At 39.0% G+C, this 21,338-nt stretch overlaps 1 protein-coding gene across 1 annotated transcript in view; it reads right to left on the bottom strand.

The window, feature by feature from the left end:
• Positions 1-21,338, bottom strand: part of FBXO28 (F-box protein 28) — a 44,235-nt gene continuing 22,897 nt past the window's right edge. Inside the window, exons 4-5 of the mRNA XM_017526390.2 lie at positions 7,541-7,736; positions 1-4,577 (exon numbers count right to left, since the gene is read on the bottom strand). Of these exons, the coding sequence (XP_017381879.1) occupies positions 4,183-4,577; positions 7,541-7,736 (591 nt within the window). The 3' untranslated portion in view covers positions 1-4,182. The remainder of the gene's footprint in view (positions 4,578-7,540; positions 7,737-21,338) is intronic.

Below are 21,338 nucleotides of genomic sequence, written 5' to 3'. Positions count from 1 at the left end.
TTCCAGAAGGTAAACTAGTAATTTATTGTTGCTCATAAGCATAGGTAAACAGACATGGTACCACAATAAAGGAATCTTAAACACGTCTAACCTTTCAGAATAGGTCTGAATATGGATAAATATACTTTGCCAGTGGACCTAATAGATTACCAATATGCTTCCAAATCTCATGGTTCTCTTCAGATACAACAGAAAAAAATCTGGATTTAATTTTTAAACTCCAAAAATTTAACCAAGATGCTTAGGAAGATACAAAAGGCTGACAGTACTTAAGCCTGTCATATTTATCACCAATATAACTGTATTGCTATTAAAAGTAAAATCATGGTAGGGAGCAGCCAACTAACTGCTAGTCTAATTTTATAGATTTAGTATTTTTTGAAAATAAATCACCTCGGATGGCAGGCTATACAAGCTTAGAGTAGTTTTAACTTAACCTTTTGTGTACTAGTTAAAGCAATTCAGATAGATCCCAAGTCAAAGAACTGGACAGTGTATCAAATTGCATTTCATATCAGAAATCAGCCATTTCTAAGCAACTGTATCATACAGGATATTTTCTTTCAGACTGCCTTTTATTCCTGGCTTCAAATCTTACTCACAGCATAGATTTTTAGAGTTTGGTAAGTGTTAACAAATGGGTACTCATTGCTAGAGCAGGATATAAGAATGTGTTGATCACCAAGTATGATGAGATTTACATTACATTAAATTAAAATTATATAGTGTTGGAAATAGACAAGATAGGGAGTTCCCAGATCCTAGAAAATATTATGGCTAAGGAAAGAGAACTCAAGAAAGGAATCTACCTCCAAGAAACTAATTCAGTATAGTAAAATAGAATTAAGTGCCCTGTCTTAGGAAAAAAGTTTATTAATAATAAGGAACAACTGGGACATCATACATCGTTTCTTTGGAGATTAAAGTGCAGGCTATGAAATGGCATATTAAATAATGCATAAAATAGTGCAATCTTAAGGTGCCATTATTTTTGTTTATTACACATAGCCTAGTTTGATGTCAATTTTCTCTCAAAAATCCAGCCGTAGTGACACCTTTTAGCTTATTTATTTAGGCATTACTTATACTCCGTTTTACCCACCTTTGGGGCTACATAGAATATTTTAATATTTCTAACACGTAGAATAACTGCGCATACATCTTGAAACTACTAAATAGAGATTAAGGCAAGCCCCTATAAAGTTCAGTATTCCAAAAAACATTTTACAAAAAAATTGCTTCTGAAATCAGTGGCTTTTGACCTGATGGCACCCCAATAGTCTTTAAAAGTAAGTATAATGACTCTCAATACATTTGTGTTTGCCCCATTATTTCCAGGCTCTGTACAGGAGTTTGAAAAAAACAGGTTCTATAACCTCAGAATCTGTGAAAACCAGGTAAGCCAAGTGCATGTGGGAGATAAGCAGAGGATCTGGCTGGGGTGGGGGTGAGGACAGCCCTTTTCATTGCTTAGGCATGCCTTTTCACATTGTTATCCGTGTGTAGCGCTGTACCATAATACATTTATATGTGGGAATGACCCATTAACATGGAGATATCTCCGAAAAACAGCCAAGGAAGACGAAGGGAATACTTTAAGAAATGTTGCACTAAGACAATGCAGCATTAACAACACACAGCATTTAGATATCTGACTTAAAATGCAGGGCAGAATGGTTCTCTCAGGAGGTTAATTTATAGTTTTCCTGTAACATAGTCAGTATTAGCTGATCAAAATAATTTGCGGTTTGTTAAACCTTAAAAACCACTATGCTATCCATAAGTAAGCATAATAGCTATCAAATAACTGTCCTAATAACTGGTGAAGGCAATAGCCTAACATGTTTTAGCTAAATAGCCTAAGATTTAAGATTTGAACAACGAAACTGTAGTGCTTTATTCTCCTACTGGATGGAACATTCATGCATTAACAAGTACAACTAATTAGCTTTATGAACACATGATTATAAGTGTATGCAATAGAAATTTGGATTTTGGAATAGAAAATCTACCTTCTAATAGTGTGACTGCTTATTACAAGAGAATAAGCAGTTAATTAATGGAAGACTATAGAGATATTTAAGCTACCTAGATGTAGTTTAAAAAGAAATTCAGGGAACTTTTAATAGTTCATGAACGACAATTAAATAAATAAGTCTGGGGCTGTATCCCTTTGATGCATACGGATCACACTCTGTAAATCTGTAAACACATACTTTAATAAGTAAAAAAAGTCTTCCTATTATCAGAAAAGCAGACTAGTAGAGGCCCTGGGTATTCCACTGGGCCGCCTCTAAAGATACAATAATATGGCTAAATACTATGATTACAAAAATGAGAAGTGCTGAAAAAATGAGTTCCAGACAGGGACTTTTATGGATGACCTTGGCTGACAAATGTTTTTTGGAAATTGTTTTATTTTAAAATTACCTTCCCAACAAACCATGAAACACTCGGATGTTATTTTATGGTTTTTCATTGAAAACATACTACATTGTAAATGGAATTTCAAAGTCAGACATAGAATTGATCAAAATCTAAGGACAATATTATGTAAGGACAATATTAAAAATGGATAGAAAAAGCTTCATTTGGTGAGGTTAATCTAAAGGATGCATAACCATGTCATGTTGGACGGATAAAAAAGGTGATAACCTTGTGCTTTTATTGAACTAAGGTACTTACCAAAACCTTAGGCTTTATACAGGTGTTAAGCTCCCACCTGGAAAGGGATAGTTTTCTATATTACACCTAAATTTATTTTAAATAACTGCAGCCCCAGGCAACAGTTGTTTAAAAGAACTTAACAGTCAAATTGCTACATAATTTAGTAAATTAAAATACAGCGAAGACAGTGATAATTGAATGTCTTAAAAATATACAACTGGGGAGAACAACCACTGTACACAATTTGGAGGTTGTTAAAGTGACCACTTAGGAGGTTGAACAGTGCAAGACATGCTTTTCCAGTTACAAGCTCAAAACAGGAGTGCAAACAAAATTAAAGCTTTTGTTTAAAGTTGTGGGATAAGGAAAGTTTGAAACTAATATTAAAAAGCTTCCCTCAAGGTCATCCCCCAGAAATGAAATAATCAAAATGCTTTTTCATGGTACAATTTTCCTCAATGAACTTTGCTGCAATGACAAAACTGCATCCTGCAAGTTGAGTCCCCTACTCACTCGCCACATCTGATCAATGAGCACACGGTGGTGAGCAAAGCAGAATACTAGCTCCCACAGGTCCAATATTGATAGAAAGAGCCTTGGAATTTGGGGTTCTGCGTTAGCCAGTGTACCTGAACCCTACAGAGAATAAAACAATGGGCTTTAATAGTCGCTTGTTCCTATAAAACTGGAGGACAAATGGACGAACAATTTCCCCCCTAGAGGCAAGCTGTTGCGGTGGAAGATGTTAAGCGCTTAAATAAACTAAGACGCTGTTTAGAGTGGAGAAATAGAGGTTCAAGATCAATACCAGTGCAAGAGCTTTTTAAGTGAGTTGATTAGGCAACGCATGCATCCATCCATGCAAATGTAGGACATGGCCCCCAAAGAGAATTGAAAACATGTATAACAACTGGATAAGTTCCTTGCCAGTAGTTTATAAAAATATATAGTCAATACTGTAGAGGCTCCTTCTACAGTCAATACTATGGAAGTCCATTTTAGTTACCCATTACTTCAATACCAAAAACCATTAACTACTTTTCAGACATTCCAGACAAAGGTCACTTATAACAAAAAGACTTAAAAACAAAAACAAAACCAAGATAGTGTCCATTTAAAAAGTAGGTCTTTTCTTTCAAGTGAACAGGACATTTCTGTATTAAACTTAACTTCTAGTCTGTCAAGACTGGGTTTAAGATCCTTATGTATGTGCATATATGCAGAAACAAATTAACTTACTTTAAACATTAACTGCACAGAAAAAAGTTAACTCCTCAAAACGTGATAGAACAGGTCTGGTTAGTACAAATCTATTGCAAAGTAAAAAGATTCTGTGCATCAGTTCAATCAGGAGAAGCGGGAAAAGAATGTCCCAACCATAAGAGTTCAAGTTTAAGTTATGTTGTGAAAGCCTAGAAGCTTAAAGGACACCATGTTGCTCATGGTGTCCTGATATGCATAACTGCTTAAGCTACTAAGCCATGTCTTCCTCTGGAACTAGAACCACATTCCAATTTACTTTCTATTCCGAAGACGTTTAGATTTCCTAAGAGAGTCTATGGCTTCCCCAGCCTTTTTTCGTTTCCGAGGGGACTCCTCATTCTGCCCAGACCCTGAGGAATTTCCTACAGCACTTTCCATTACTTCTCGTAATTTGCGTTCTAGCTCTGCTAACCGTGCATTCTGTTCACCTATGATCTGGGTCTGCTCTAGCAGTTTCTGGTCCTGGTCTTGAAGCTGTTTTTGCTGTTCTTGCACTTTGGTGCGAAGCTCAGAAATTTCACGCCTGAGAACAGTCACGCCAGCACCATTTGTTTTAACCTGCTGCTGGAGTTTGGTAACCTCTTGTCGTGAAGGGTTTTGCTTGGAGAAGAGCTGCATTGTCGTTAGGGCTGCAGACGGTCCTGGAACTGTGGAGGAATAATTAAAAGGGTCAGTCACTTAAAATATTTCCCTACCATTTATTTAAAAATGGAGTATCTTTATTATGTCATTTCTGATAATTTCCTTTTCTTTGCAATCCACTTGGTCTACTGGGTTATTCATCATATTTTAATACCTTATTCTAACTATAAATTAGTTTCAATTCTGATTCTCCTGCTCACGTGGCAGTATGTAGACTGCCAGCAAATATGTATGTAGACTACTGCATTTAATGGCATAAACTTGAGTTTAAAATATTGTAAAAACATGTTTAGAACCTAGTAAGAAAATACAAGTAATAAAATTAGAAAATAATTATTTCCTATCTAATTCACATAATGAACATAAACGTTCAAGTCAGAAGCACAGACCTACAGTTTGCACATTTCTAATCCAAAAATCTGAAATTCAAAATCTGAAACGTTTTGAGCACCAACATGATGCTCATGGAAATGCTCATTGGAACATTTTGGATTGTGGGTATGTGGATAAGAGATTGTGGAGCCAGTAAGTGTAATGCAAACATTCCAAAATCTGGAAAAAGCCACAATCTGAAACACTTCTGGTCCCAAGAAATTGGGATAAGGGATACTCAACCTGTATAGTGTTCTTAAGTTTACTCTGCACTTTAGTTTTATGCAAAGGCTTCAACTTTAGCCAAATGATAGGGACTCCATCAAAGAGTAGGTTACATCATACATTATGATCACAAAGAACTCCTGACATGGTGTAGGAGGGCCTTGGACCCATTCTTTTAGGAATAATAAGAATGTAACACAGGCATAAAAATAACTATTTTAAACATTTCATTTAACCTTATCTGCTGAAGGTTTTCTAAAAGAACCAGATGGGTCCATTCATATCCTAAACCCATCATGCTAATCTTCTTGCACATCTAAATAACCATATTTCCGTTATTGATGCATTCTTTTCTCCTTCTCTGCTTATCCATGTCCAACTTCTACTTATTCACCAAGGCTCAAATCAATCCTTACCTCCTGTGATGTTTCAGTCAGACCAGTCAACACTGATCTTATCTACCTTAAAATTGTTTCCCTGCCTCTCATCTGACATTTAATTGGACATTGCTTTAGTTGTCTTGCCTATGATAATTTAACTTCAAGTCTGGGTGTATCTTACCTTTTGAAATAGTAAGATCCTTGAGAGCAGACACCACGTATTACACTTCTTTTTAGTCTCCACAGGACACAGTACAGTGCTGTGCGCATAATAGGTACTCAATAAATAATAGATACATTAATGCCAAGATACGTAGGCTTTATTACTCAATTACAGAGAGCCACTCAGTTGCCTCACTGAGTACTACAGGAAGCTAACTAATCTGAACAAAACAAAAAGTTTTTATTTACTTCTTTCCTAATTTAAAGTACTTGCCAGAGTTGGATATATTAAATAATTTAGTCTTTCAGTAGATAAAGGCACACATATTTTAAGAGCCAATATACTTATACAAAACAGTTATTTAGCACAGATGAAGTAATACTGCTCAAAATAGCATTATGAACCCTGTCTTTTAAAGTAGCAGTTAGACACTTTTGGGGCTGAAATAATTTACCAAATATTTTCCTGAAGAGTTTTTGGCATTTTATCTGGTATATTTGTTTCTTAAAAAATGAATATTAATTCATCAGAAACAACAACAACAAAAAAATACAGATAGTCCTCAAATTACAATGGTTCAACTTAATGATTTTTTTTACTTTACGATGGTATAGAAGTGATAGACACTCAGTAGAAACTGTACTTCAAGTACCCACAGAACCATTCTGTGTTTCACTTTCAGTATAACAGAAAATAAATTCAATAAATTACACAAGGATGCTTTATTATAAAATAGGCTTTGCTAGATAATTTTGCCCAACTGTAAGCTAATGTAAGCTGATGTAAGCTAATGTAAGCTAATGTAACTGAGCATGTTTAAGGTAGGTTAGGTAAGCTATGATGTTTGATAGGTTAGTGTATTAAGTGCATTTTTTGACTTAATATTTCTACTGATGCGTTCAGCAGGATGTAATCCCATTGTAAATTAAGGAGCATCTGTATGTAAGTTTTCACCTGGAATTCTATTACTTTTGTTTTTGAGACAGGGTCGCACACCTCAGCCTCCTAAGTAGCAGGGGCCACAGGCCATGTATGCGCCACTAACGCCCAGCTAATTTTTAAATTCTTTGTAGAGATGGGGGTTTCCCTATGTTTCCAGGGCTGTTCTTGAACTCCTGGACTCAAGTGATCCTTCCGCCTCAGTCTTCCAAAGTGCTGGGATCATAGGCGTGAGCCATTGCGCTCTGTCCAGCAATCCTATTTTTTTTTTTTTTTTTTTTTTTTTTTTTCCTTTTTTTTGAGATGAGAGTTTCGCTCTTGTCACCCACGTTGGAGTGCAATGGCACAATATTGGCTTACTGCAACCTCCGCCTCCTGGGTTCAAGCGATTCTCCTGCCTCAGCCTCCGGAATAGCTGGGATTACAGGCATGCACCACCATGCCCAGCAAATGTTTGTGTTTTTAGTAGAGACTGGGTTTCACCATATTGGCCAGGGTGGTCTAAAACTCCTGACCTCAGATGATCCACCCATCTCGGCCTCCCAAGGTACTGGGATTACAGGTATGAGCCACTGCACCTGACCGGACCCAGCAATTCTATTATCTAGTAAGTTTATTTTAAGTCAATATGGGTATGTGCAAAAATTCAGTCACAAGACTGCTCAGATCGTTTTTCAGAGTATAACTGAAAAGCTAGACACAAGAAATGTGCCTAACTAGTGGATTAGCTGTACAACTTATGATTGACATTTAATCTAATCGTATTAAAAATGATGCTGCCAATAAACAACTACTAACACAGAAGACTTCAAGACACTTGGTTAAGTGGAAAATAAACAAGAGGCGAGTTACAAAACTATGTACAAACATGATTATAAAGCCGAGATACCTGGAGGAGAGCCCATGAGTCTTCCAGACACATCTGATCCTGGTAATTTCCTCTTTAAAATTGGAACAATCTTTTCATCAAAGTACTCCATTGCCATGGAGGATATATCCCTTAATTCTTGAAGTACTTCATGAGCTCGCTGAGGGGCTCTGGTAGAATTCACATATCTCAACACGCGATAAATCTCATCAATCACCTAAAATAACGAATTCTCATTAGCACTTTAGATTTTTCTTTTTTCAATAAAGAAAATAGCTAAATAGGCAGGTAAGTAAAATTGCTTTAAAACTGCTTGTTCTGCAATTCTGGCAATGACTTGTAGGGTGATTTAAGTGCTGTACTGGCCACTGATGAATACTGCCATTTACAACACATGGCTTTTGGGCTTGTTATAATACCTTTTTTTTTTTTAAATGGAGTTTTTCTCTTGTTGCTCAGGCTTAAGTGCCGTGGTGTGATCTCAGCTCATTGCAACCTCTGTCTCCTAGGTTCAAGTGATTCTCCTGCCTCAGGCCTCTCGAGTAGCTGGGATTACAGGCACCCACCATCACACCTGGCTAATTGTTTTTCTATTTTTAGTAGAGACGGGAGTTCATCATGTTTGCCAGGTTGGTCTTGAACTCCTGACTTCAGGTGATCCACTTGCCTTGGCCTCACAAAGTTCAGGGATTATAGGCGTGAGCTACCTCCCCCAGACTGTTACAATACTTTATACTTATATTTATTAAGCACCTTTCATGTATTGGTATTGTATTGCGGCTGAGGAATCAGGATGAAAAAAATAAAGCTCCTGACCCTGAAGGAAATCACAGTGTAAATGGGGAGATATATGTGTACACAAGTGATACAAACAGGGATATACAAATTGCTACAGACACTAGAGAGCTAAACTAAGAAATGAAATCCGTATGGGAGCTGGGGTAGGGTTGGAGATTGCATAAACCCATATTTAATTAATCCTCCAAACCTGAATCTGTTCCCCTAAGCTGCAGGAACTCAGCATGATTTCTCTGCTCTTTTTAATACTGCCTCCATATGCTCTGTCCTTTTAAGTTTTGTTTCTCTGAGACTTGTTATGGATTGGAATGAAGTCTCCTCACTTCCTTGTCATCACTAAAAGGTACCAGAAGATCCTTTTTTATTATGGGGAGAACACCTAACTCTCTTGCTGGAACGGTAAATAAACCTTCCTTAGGCATTTATGATCTCAGCTTTCATCGTTGTGAGGTTATCTTTAATACTTCCCATGGCTTCAGTATAAACCTGAAGATAAAATTCCCGTTTCTTTTAAGATGGAGTCTTACTGTGTTGTCCAGGCTGGAGTGCAGTGGCACAATTCTGGCTCACTGCAACCTCCGCCTACAGGGTTCAAGCAATTCTGCCTCAGTCTCCCGAGTAGCTGAGATTATAGGTGTGCGTCACCACGCCCAAGTAATTTCATATTTTTAGTAGAGACTGGGTTTCACAATGTTGGTCAGGCTGGTCTTGAACTCCTGACTTCAGGTGATGCACCCTCCTTGGCCTCCCAAAGTTCTGGGATTACAGGTGTAAGCCACTGTGCCCAGCCTAAAATTCCTATTTCTAAAGACCCCAATATGGATGACATCTACTCCAATGGGCTCTTCCCTCATAAGAACTGAGGGTTAATCAACCAAACCATTCTGTCACCAAAATCTCAAACAACCTGTCATCCCACATATTCCTCCTCCTGCATTTATCTAGCTTGTTCCCAACTCTGGATCAATCTTACAGCTCACCTTCCCTTCTCCTTTACTCAGGCTGCAGAGCACAGCCAGAGAATCATACAATCTTGCAGAATAGTATCAGGGCAAATTCACAGCCCTTCACATTTTCTAGACTTTCAGCATAATGTGATGACCTTTGTCAGTGGAGTACAATGTGTGCTTAATGTCAGCAAAATCGAACCTTAGTATGTGTCCTTATCGTAAGCCTGTGAAGACATCACAGAAGAGGCCAGGTTTGTGGGCCTGGAGAACTAAACAGGAACTGGCTTGGGCTGAGGTGGTGCATGTAGGCAGATGCAATGGAGAGGAGATGTGCTGACTTTGAATTACGTGGGACATGTAGGTGATATTTGCTAGCAGGCAGCTTGAGATACAGGTTGGGAGTTCAGGAGAGGAATTTTGGATGACGGCTAATTGCCAAGGGAGAACACATTTATTTCTGGCAATATTATTATATTATGAACTTACTTTAGAAGATAACCCTTTGCCCCTATAAAAACTTACTGAACTACTATTTTAGGAACGATTATATATATATATATATGTAAATATATATATAAATATATATATATATGAAAAATGGAGTACTTTCCCTTAGACTTACAATTATGTAAGCCTATCATAACTTGTAAAATAAATATTATTCAAGCATTAATTGAGTCCTATGTACTTGTCACTTTTCTTCCTTTTTTTTTTTAAGTTGGAGTTTCACCATATTGGTCAGGCTGGTCTTAAACTCTTGACCTCAGGTGATCCACCGTGCCCAGCTATACTTGTCACTTTTCAAAGTACTGAAGTAAAGAGCAGTAAATAAGGATGACAAGATAATCATTCTCATGAAGCTAAATTAAACAAGAAAATAATTTAAAGGAGTGCCACATGGAAAAAAGAGGGTAATGATAGTTTCTACAAGGAAAGGAGGGAATAACATGAGACAGGTGGTTGGGAAAGGCTTCTTTGCCATTTGTAAGAAAGACTGAATGATGAGGAAGAACTGATCAATTGAAGATATGGGGAAAAAAGTGATTCAGGTAGAAACAGTAATGACAGTGGCGCCAAGGTCAGTGTCAGCTTGGCTTGTTCAAGGAGTTCAAGGACTAGAAATAGACACATTTTATATATACATGTATATATCCAAGGAGTAAATATTTGTGGAAACTAGTAGCTCAAAGCTTTAAAAATTATATAATATTTATATATAATTAAGAAATAGTTATTAAAATTAAAAATCTAAGCCAAAGTAGAAAATCAGTATTTAAGGGGTCCTTCATATTGACTGATATTTCATGTATAGTGATAGGATATTAATTGACCCATAATAGTTTTTTGTTTATCAAAGTTTTATATATGGATTATACAAAGGAAAAGTTCCACGGTATTCCATATATATATATATTTTTTTGAGATGGAGTTTTTCTCTTGTTGCCCAGGCTGGAAATTCTCTTGCCTCAGCCTCCCAAGTAACTGGGATTACAGGCGACTGCCACCATGCTAGGCGAATTTTTCTATTTTTAGTAGAGATGGGGTTTCATCATGTTGGCCAGACTGGTCTCAAACTCCTGACCTCAGGTGATCCACCTGCCTCGGCTTCCCAAAGTGCTAGGATTACAGGTGTGAGCCACCGTGCCCAGCCTTCCATAATTTTTAAATGTTGTCCCCAAGGCTAATACGTTGCATCTATAGATACAAAGTGGCCATCAGCCCTTTGAACTAAATCAAGTTTTTTGCCCCACTTTTTTGCCCCAGGGCTTTTGCACATTCTCAACCCTTTCCTATAATGCCATCCCTGTATATCACACTTCAAATTCCTTAGTCATACATGAGGTCACAGTAACACTGTACTTTCTGAGAAGTGTTTTCTGAACCCTCCTCCAGTTTAAATCATGTTAATATCTTCATCCAACCCTTTATTTCCATTCAGAATACACATTACAATTTGTAAGTACATCTTTCTGTTAATTTCTGTCTTCCCTATAATGTAGTAAACTCTATGACAGAAGAGATCACACCACGTTTCACTGTCAGATCCCCAGAACCTAGCAGTGTCTGGCACATGGCAGTTAATAAATAAGGGGTAAAGATGGTTAAATATATTAACATCAATTAATACAGCTAAACAAAACTGTTTAAGGGCAAATGACAGGGTTAAATTCAACACAAGAATTTGTTTTTGGCCGGGTGTGGCAGCTCATCCCTACTGTGCCAGCACTTTGAAGGCCGTGGTGGGAAGACTTCCTGGGGACTGTAGTTTCAGAGCAGCCTGGGCAACATAGAGAGCTCTGTCTCTACAAAAAATTTAAAAAATTGGCTGTGCATAGTGGCACATGCCTATAGTTCCATGAGCTATGATCAGCCCAGGTGGCAGGGCAGACTGTCTCAAAAAAAAATATATGGTTTTTCAGAAGTCAGATAATTATGTTTTGAACACAAAGGTCATATGAACAAGATTTCTATTGAGAGGAACATCTTTCTTCATAGAATAAAGATAGACTAAACAAAATAAAAAAGAGAGGAACTTCTAAAAATACATAATACTTAAATGAAAGACCCATAAACAGCCAACCAAAACTCAGACTCAGTAAGTTCAATGTACATGCAAAGTGCTGTGTAAAAAAAGAGTAGAGAAAAGATCTGCTTGAGACAGTTGGGTAGGTCTAATGAAGGACATGGTAATAAGGAATAAGTAAAATTTCAACAGGTAAGGAAACTGAGAGCAGGAAGGTATACCTGGCTAAAGAATGTGGAGCTGAGCACAGGGATGATGTGGATGGATGGGTGAAAGGATAGCAACTCTAACATTTATAGAGTAGTTATGCAGTACTATCATGTACCAAGCATTTACTCTAGGGTGTTTTTGAAAAACACACATTATACAATTAGTCCTTTTCCATGATCCTTCAGAATAACTTTCATACCAAGATATCCTATAGGAAGTGCTAACCGACAGTAAATTATTAGGTTGGTGTAAAAGTAATTGTGGTTTTGCCATTAAAAGTAATGTGAAAATACATCTATAATCTGTGAATTATCCTTACTGTATTTAGTCTTCTAACTATAGTGTAAAGGCAAGTTAACTCTTCCCATTTGCCTCAAGTCTTCCATTAAAAAAGAACATTTTATTATTATTATTATTTTTTTAAGATGGGGTTTCACCATGTTGGTCAGGCTGGTCTTGAATTCCTGACCTCAGGTGATCCGCCCGCTTTGGCCTCCAAAGTGCTTGGATTACAGGTGTGAGCCACCGCACCTGGCCAAAAAAGAACATTTTAAAATCTTACTGTATAGAGAGATTATTTTAGTCAAATGGGATAATCTATGTTTTCAATAAAATTTAAAATAATCTCTTTTCTTTATCTAAAAGGTTTAAGAAGAGGACAAGGTGAAGGAAAAAAATAAGGGAAGAAAAGTATGTGTGTGAGAACCACACTGTTTCTACCATTCAGAATTTTAAGTGACCACCACGGTATATATTACTGAAGCATGGTATTTACCAAATTTTCAAAATAATTCATTTTCCAAGTAGATTTAATACTTTTTTTTTTTGTAAATTACATTAACAAGAATGTAATGGTATGAGTCTTGAGGTCTAGTAGAAAGACCACAGACCTTAGGAAGGTCACTTACTCTTTTTTTTTTGAGATGGAGTTTCGCTCTTGTTACCCAGGCTGGAGTGCAATGGCGCGACCACGGCTCACTGCAACCTCCACCTCCTGGGTTCAGGCAATTCTCCTGCCTCAGCCTCCTGAGTAGCTGGGATTACAGGCACGCACCACCATGCCCAGCTAATGTTTTGTATTTTTAGTAGAGACGGGGTTTCACCATGTTGACCAGGATGGTCTTGATCTCTTGACCTCGTGATCCACCCACCTCAGCCTCCCAAAGTGCTGGGATTACAGGCGTGAGCCACCGCGCCTGGCCCGGAAGGTCACTTACTCTTACTGGCTGTTTCTACACCTTTCAAATGATATGCCACATGCTGAACCTACCCAGGCTGTCGATAATAAAATAGTCAGTCCCTCTGTATCCTCAGGGGTTTGGGTACAGGATTTCCATTGCCAAAATGTGTGTGTGCTCAAGTCCTTTATATAAAATGGCATAGTATTTGCATATAACCTAAATCATCTCTAGATTACCTACACTACCATGTCAAAACTATGTAAATAGTTGTTACATTGTATTATTTTAAAATTCATATTTTAAAAATAGCTGTTTTTTAAAAAACTTTTTCTTCTCTAAATATTTTCTATCCATGGTTGGTTGAATCCATGAATGTGGAACCCATGAATACAGAGAGCTGATTTAAGTTATAAAAAATGTTTTTTAGTTTTATGAAAGTACAATACAGGCTGTACCTGGTGGCTCATGCCTATAATCTCAGCACTTTGAGAGGCCGTGGGAGGCAGGAGTTCAAGAGCAACATAGCTAGAAACAGTCTCTACAAAAATTACAAAGTACACTATCACATTTCTAACACACAGAAGAGGTACCATACTTATGTCTAAAGTGGCACAGTAACAAATTATATACTATGAATATCATTTAGGCCTTTAGACTATTGTGGGTGAGAAATAATCTTTTTAAATCTACTGTTTAGCAAACAAAGCTCCTGTTAGAATACTGAACCTTATAAATTCTCATTTTCTTTTTGTTGTACTTGAGATTTCCTTAACTTTCCCTTCTACCCCTTTTATTTTTATTTTTTAATTTTCTCTATATTTAAAATTTTTAAGTGCATTAAAAATTTTCTGAATATTCTTTTTCTTTTCTCTTTTTTGGAGATAGACTCTTACTCTATCGCCCAGGCTAGAGTGCAATGGTGTGATCTTGGCTCACTATAACCTCCACCTCCTGGATTCAAGTGATTCTCCTGCCTCAGCTCTCCGAGTAGCTGACACTGCAGGCATGTACCACCACACCTGACTAATTTTTGTATTTTTAGTAGAGATGGGGTTTCACCATGTTGGCCAGGCTGGTCTCAAACCCCTGACCTCAGGTGATCTGCCTGCCTTGGCCTCCCAGAGTGCTGGGATTACAGGTGTAAGCCACCACACCTGGCATGAATATTCTTTATGTGACATGCTTGTTTGGATATAGTCATGTGCTGCATCATGATATTATAGTCAATGACAAACCCATATATGAGGGTCATTCTGTATAATTATGATGGAGTTGAAAAATTCCTATTGCCTAGTATTTACTATATTATACAAAAGTCCTCATTTTAATGTTGATAGGTTCTTGAAAACTCCGACTTTAAGTGAAATGACATGTAACAAAACCAATTTTATCATACGCCAATTAATATAAACAAGTGTTAAGTTCCTAAGGCATATTCCCGGTCACAAAAACATCATCAAACTTCTAAATAAAGACCTAAAACACTTCTTTCTTTTTTGAGGAGTCTTGCTCTGTTGCCCAGGATGGAGTGCAGTGACGCCATCTCAGCTCACTGTAACCTCTACCTCCCTGGTTCAAGAGATTCTCCCACCTCAGCCTCCAAGTAGCTAGGACTACAGGGGCCTGCCATCATGCTTGGCTAATTTTTTGCATTTTTTTTTTTTTTTAATAGTAGAGATGGGGTTTCACCATGTTGGCCAGGCTGGTCTCGAATGTCTGACCTCAAGCGATCCACCTGACTCAGCCTCCCGAAGTGCTGGGATTATAGTTGTGAGCCACCGTGCCCGGCCCCTAAAACACTTCTAATATTAAACCCTGAAATAAACTATACATACACTTAATAAAGCTTAATAAAAACAAGTAAGATAATGAATTCAATATTTGGTCAATCAGTAAGCTATGGCAGTCATAATGGTGGGCAATCAGGAAATACATATTTATAAAGCAAAAATTGTATTTTGAGACAGAGTTTCGCTCTGTCGCCAGGCTGGAGTGCAGTGGTGCGATCTCAGCTCACTGCAACCCTCACCTTCTGGGTTCAAGCGATTCTCCTGCCTCAGTTTCCTGAGTAGCTGGGATTACAGGCGCACACCAGTATGCCCAACAAATTTTTGTATTTTTAGTAGAGACGGGGTTTCACTATGTTGGCCACGATGGTCTCAATCTCTTGACCTCAGGATCCACCACACCCCTTGGCTTCTCGAAGTGCTAGGATTACAGGTGTAAGACACCTCACCAGGCCTTTTTATTTTATTTTTATTTTTTTGAGACAAGGTCTCGTCCTGTTGCGAAGGCTGGAGTGCAGTAGCATGACCATGGCTCACTGCAGCCTTGACCTCCTGGACTCAAATGATCCTCTCACCTTGGCCTCCTGTGTAGTTGGGACCAAAGACATGTGCCATCATGCCTGGCTAAATTTTTTTTTTTTTCTGTAGAAACAAGATCTCCCTATGTTGCTCAGGTTGGTCTTGAACTGGTCGCAAGTGATCTTCCTGTCCTGGACTCACAAAGTGCTGGGATTACAGGCATGAGCCATCATACCTGGTTCATTCTTTTTTTTTTGAGATACAGTTTCACTCTGTCTCCCAGACTGGAGTGCAGTAGTGCGATCTCAGCTCACTGCAACCTCCACTTCCAGGTTCGAGTGGTTCTCGTGTCAACCTCCCGAGTAGCTGGGATTACAGGTGCGTGCACCACGCTCAACTAATTTTTGTATTTTTAGTAGAGATGAATTTCACCATGTTGGCCAGCTGGTCTCGAACTCCTGACCTCAAGTGATCCATCCACCTTGGCCTCCCAAAGTGCTGGGATTACAGGTGTGAGCCACCATGTCTGGCCTATTTATTCTGGTTGAGGGTTGCAGGTGGCTGGAGCCCATCCTGGCAGCTCAGATCACCAGGTAGTTATCCATCCTGTCCAGGATGCCATTTCACTGCACGGTGCCCTCACACCCACACTCACTCAGACTGGTACTACTAAGACATGCTAATGAACCTAACAGGCACAGCTCTGAGGAAATCAGAGTACATAGAGAAAACTCATGCAGACACATGGAAAACACACAAATTGAACAGACAGTGGCCCTGGCCGGAAACTAATTTTTTCTTTTTCTTTTTTTGAGACAGTCTCACTCTGTTGCTCAAGCTGGAGTACAGTGGCGCAATCTTGGCTCATTGCAACCTTAGCCTCCCAGGTTCAAGCGATTCTCCTGCCTCAGCCTCCAGAGTATTTGGGACTACAGGACCATGCCACTGCACCCAGCTAATTTTTCTATCTCTCTCTCTCCCTCTCCCCCCCCCCTCCCAGTTTGCTTATTTATTTGACACAGAGTCTCATTCTGTTGAGGCTCACCGCAACCTTCACCTCCCAGGTTCAAGAGATTCTTGTGCCTCAGCCTCCCGAGTAGGTGGGATTACAGACGTGCACCACCACATCCAGCTTTTTGTATTTTTAGTAGAGATGAGGTTTCACCATGTTGTCCAGGCTGGTTTGAACTCTTAAGCTCAGGCAATCCGCTTGCCTTGGCTCCTGAAGTACTAGAATTGCAGGTGGGAGCCATGGTGCCCAGCAATTTTTTTTTATTTTTAGTAGAGACAGGGTTTCACCATGTTGGCCAGGCTGGTCTTCAACTCCTGATCTCAGGTGATCCACCTGCCTCAGCCTCCCAAACTGCTAGGATCACAGGCGTGAGCCACTGCGCCCGGCTTGAGTTTCTTTTTTCTCATCAATATTATAACGAAATGACAGTAGGCTAAATGTTATTACAAGAAAGTCAAAAATTAAAATGTAAAGAATCCCTGAGCTCAAATGACCCTCCTGCCTTGGCCCAGGTGTTGGGATTGATAAAAGGTATGAGCCACCATGCTTGGCCACCCCCAATTTTTTTTTTTTTTTTTTTTTGAGGCAGTCTCGCTTTTTTACCCAGGCTGGAGTACAGTGGCACAATCTGAACTCACTGCAACCTCTACCTCCTGGGTTCATGTGATTCTCCTGCCTCGGCCTCCTAAGTAGATGGGACTACAGGTGCACGCCACCATGCCTGGCTAATTTTTTATTTTTAGCAGAGGCTGAGTTTTGCCACGTTGGCTACGCTGGTCTTGAACTCCAAATCTCAGGTGATCTGTCCGCCTCACCCTCCCAAAGCTGGGATTATAGGTGTGAGCCATGACTGGCCCCAAAATTAAAAGAAAAACAAAAAACAAATTTAATATGCCTGTAGTCCCAGGTACTCAGGAGGTTGAGATGGGAGGCTTGGCTTGAGTCTGGGAGGTCATGACTACAGTGAACTGTGGTCATGCCACTGTACTCTAGCCTAGGTGATACAGCAAGACCCAGTATTAAAAAAAAAAATTAATGTAGCCTAAGTATGCAGTGTTTAAGAAGTGTACAATAACGTCCTAGGCCTTAACATTCACTCACCACTCACTCACTGACTTACCCAGAGAAACTGAGCTCCATTCATGATAAGTGCCCTATATAGGTACAGCATTTTTTATCTTTTGTACCCTACTTTTACTGTACCTTTTCTATGTTTAGATACACAAATACGACTGTGTTACAATTGCCTACAATATTCAGTACAGTACCAAGGTGTACAGGTTTGTAGTTCAGGAGCAACAGGCTATACCATATAGCCTGTGTGTAAGAGCCATCTAGGTTTGTGTAAATACACTCTATGATGTTCACATGACAAAATGACCTAACAATGCATTTCTGGGATGGATAAATATATTATTTTTAATACATGACTGTATTATGTTTTCCTTTTTTCCTGCTCTGTCTCGCCCAGGCTGTAGTGCAGTGGCTCGATCTCAGCTCATTGCAGTCTCTGTCTCCCAGTTTCAAGCAATTCTCCTGTCTCAGCCTCCCAAGAAGCTGAGACTACAGGTGTGTACCACCACACCTGGCTAATTTTGTATTTTTAGTAGAGATAGTGTTTCACCATGTTGGCCAGGCTAGTGTATCTTTTCTAATTTCTCATAATAATTCTTTTTTTTTTTTTTTTTAGAAAATGTCTTACTCTGTTGCCCAGGCTGGAGTACAGTGGCACGATTTCAGCTGACTGCAACTTCTGCCTCCTAGGTTCAAGTGATTCTCCTGCCTCAGCCTCCTGAGTAGCTGGAATTACAGGCACATGCCACCATGCCTGGCTAATTTTTTGTATTTCTAATAGAGATGAGGTTTTGCTATGTTGGCCAGGCTGGTCTAGAACTGCTGACCTCAGGTGATCTGCCCACCTCAGCCTCCCAAAATGCTGGGATTACAGGTGTGAGCCATCCCCGTTGGCCTGTTAGATCTTCTTTAATATGAAGATATTAAAGATATAATCTTTTTTTTTTTTTTTTTTTTTTTTTAAGGTGTAAGGCTGCATATATTTATTTTGGGACAAGCATCGTAAAAGGAAATATGTTCCCAACTAATCTGTATCTTCACATTAAAATCAAGTTTAAAAGAAACAAAACAACATTCTGTAAGCATTAAACTTAAATGGAAGGATAGTCCTCAAAATAACTGACCTATGCTTTTCAAAAATGTGAAGATCAAGTGACACAAAGAACCTAGGGAACCGTTCCAGATATAAGACGAAAAGGGTCCATGCATGGTTTTGGATTACATTCTGTACTGAGAAAAAAAATTGCTGGGAAAAGTGTTATTGGAATATGTGATGAAACTTAAATATGACCTGTCAACTACATAACAGTATACATCAGTGTTACAATTTTCTGATTTTGTTCTCTGTACTGTGGTTAATTGAGAGTAACCTAGCTTTTAGGAAATACAATGAAATATTTAGGAACTAATATAGCACAGTGTCTCCATCTTATTTTCAAGTAGTACAGGAAAAAAAATTATATTTTATTTTCTTGAGATAGGATCTTGCTCTGTCATCCAGGTTGGAGTGCAGTGGAATGATGATCAAGGCTCATTGCAGCCTTGACTGCCCAGGCTCAAGCAATTGTCCCACCTCAGCTGCCCAAGTAGCTAGGACTGCAGGTGCATGCCACTATACGCCACTAATTAAAAACAATTTTTTTGTAGAGATGAGGTCTTACTTTGCTGCCCAGGTTAGTTTTGAACTCCTGGTTTCAAGCCATCTGCCCATCTTAGCCTCCCAAAGTATAAGGATTACAGGCATGAGCCACCAAGCCTGGCCAAAATGTATTTTAAAGAGAAAATAAAAGCAAAGAAGACAAAAGGTAAATAACTGGTGGATCTGCAAATAAGCTCTATGGGAGTTCCTTGTACTAGTCTTGTAATTTTTGTTTAAACTTGAAATTACAACAAAACAAAAATTTAGACATTAAAAAAAGGAATAAAAAATTTACCACCACCAGTTTTCTTTCATAGAACACTAAATACAAGGCAATAATACCTAATATGTAGATTTTTACTTCTGTTCAGGGAAATATAGCTTCATGGCCTTATGTAGTCAATCATAGTGTAAAAACCCTAATTCTTGGGAACCACTGGGTTTCAGTAAGAACAAAAGGGTTACCAGGGGTACTAGGGACAGTTAAGAGCAGAGACTGTGCAGCTCGGTGTGGTGGCTCACACCTGTAATCCCAGTACTTTGGGAGGCCAAGGTGGGTGGACTGCTTGAGCCCAGGAGTTCGAGACAGCTTGGGCAACACAGTGAGACCCTGTCTCTTAAAAATTAAAAAAAAAAAAAAAAAAGAATATCAATGTGGTAGTTAGGGTTGGCCAACTATGCCCCTATTTAGTTTACTGGAACATGGGCACACACATTCATTTACCACACATTGCACATGGCTGTCCTCGGAATTGCACTGCTGTGACAGAGACCATAAGGCCAAAACGATTTCTGATTTGGCTTTTTACCACAAAAGTTTGCTGATCCCTGTCCTAGATAGTAACAGCAAACTTGTAACCCGTCTGAATTCTTTTTTTTTTTTTTTTGTGACAGGGTCTCACTCTGTCGCCCAGGCTGGAGTTCAGTGGTGCAATCTTGGCTCACTGCAACCTCTGCCTCCCAGGTTCAAGCGATTCTCCTGCCTCAGCCTCCTGGGTAGTTGGGATATAGGTGCCCGCCACCACGCCCAGCTAATTTTTGGTAGAGATGGGTTTTTCACCATGTTGGCTAGGCTGGTCTTAAGCTCCTGACCTCAAGTGATCTGCCTGCCTTGGCCACCCAAAGTGCTGGGATCATAGGTTGTCTGAAATCTTTAGAGAGCTTTTAATGCTCTCTCTATCACTATGGTCCCTGTCAACGGACCTCATTTTAACCCCTCCAAGTGAATAAGCATTTAGTTTTTGCTGAGTAGAAGGGCAATGATCTAGCTTGTCTGCAATTGGAGAGGTGACCTGTAGATTTGAATCATTCTTAACTACAGATTCTCAACCAACCTTCCTTTTTTCAGTTCCACTCTCATAGGTGTCTGGCTAGAGCTTTCAACTCTAGAACTTTCTGTTTAGCAGAACTAAGGAAGTTAAATCTTAAACTGAAAGCAGGGAAAACTTCTTGGCTTTAACTTCCTCAGTTCTGCTAAATCAGTTACCATTTGTTCTTCTACTTTCCAGCTTTCAAAATTTTATTGCCACTGTCTTCTCTCCTTATCATTCTTGTGGGTTTCTGTCTTTCTTTCCAACATGAGCTCATTTCTATCTGAGTGGGCCTCTGAGAGAAACTAGAGGAAAGTCTGTATTCAATCTGCCATCTTTAACTTACCAAGGGTAAATGTGACTGCCATTTTGGAGAATAGTTTAAAAAATACTTTTTCCCCCAACTATTACTTTAAAGGTTCAAAATTCTGGTACATATCTGCTATCTAATTTAAACTATAATGTTGCTACAACCCAGATTCACTTCACTTAAGTGAATAAAATACTCTACACCTGAAGTTTGACAAAATGAATGTAGTCTACATAAAACCACAAAAGTGAGTTTTCTTAACAAAGTATAAAAATTTCTGTGGCCAGGCACAGTGGCTCACGCCTGTATTCCCAGCACTTTGGAAGGCTGAGGCAGGCTGTGAGGTCAGGAGTTTGAGGCCAGCCTGGCAAACATGGTGAAACACTGCCTCTACTAAAAAAACAAAAATTAGCTGGGTGTTGTGGCGTGCATCTGTAGTCCCAGCTACTTGGGAGGCTAAGGCAGGAGAATCGCTTGAACCTCGGTGTCGGAGGTTGCAGTGAGC

Source organism: Cebus imitator, unplaced genomic scaffold (genome assembly GCF_001604975.1).
Source record: "Cebus imitator isolate Cc_AM_T3 unplaced genomic scaffold, Cebus_imitator-1.0 Scaffold42, whole genome shotgun sequence".
Lineage (NCBI taxonomy): Eukaryota > Metazoa > Chordata > Mammalia > Primates > Cebidae > Cebus > Cebus imitator.
This window is presented reverse-complemented; position numbering and strand designations above follow the sequence as displayed.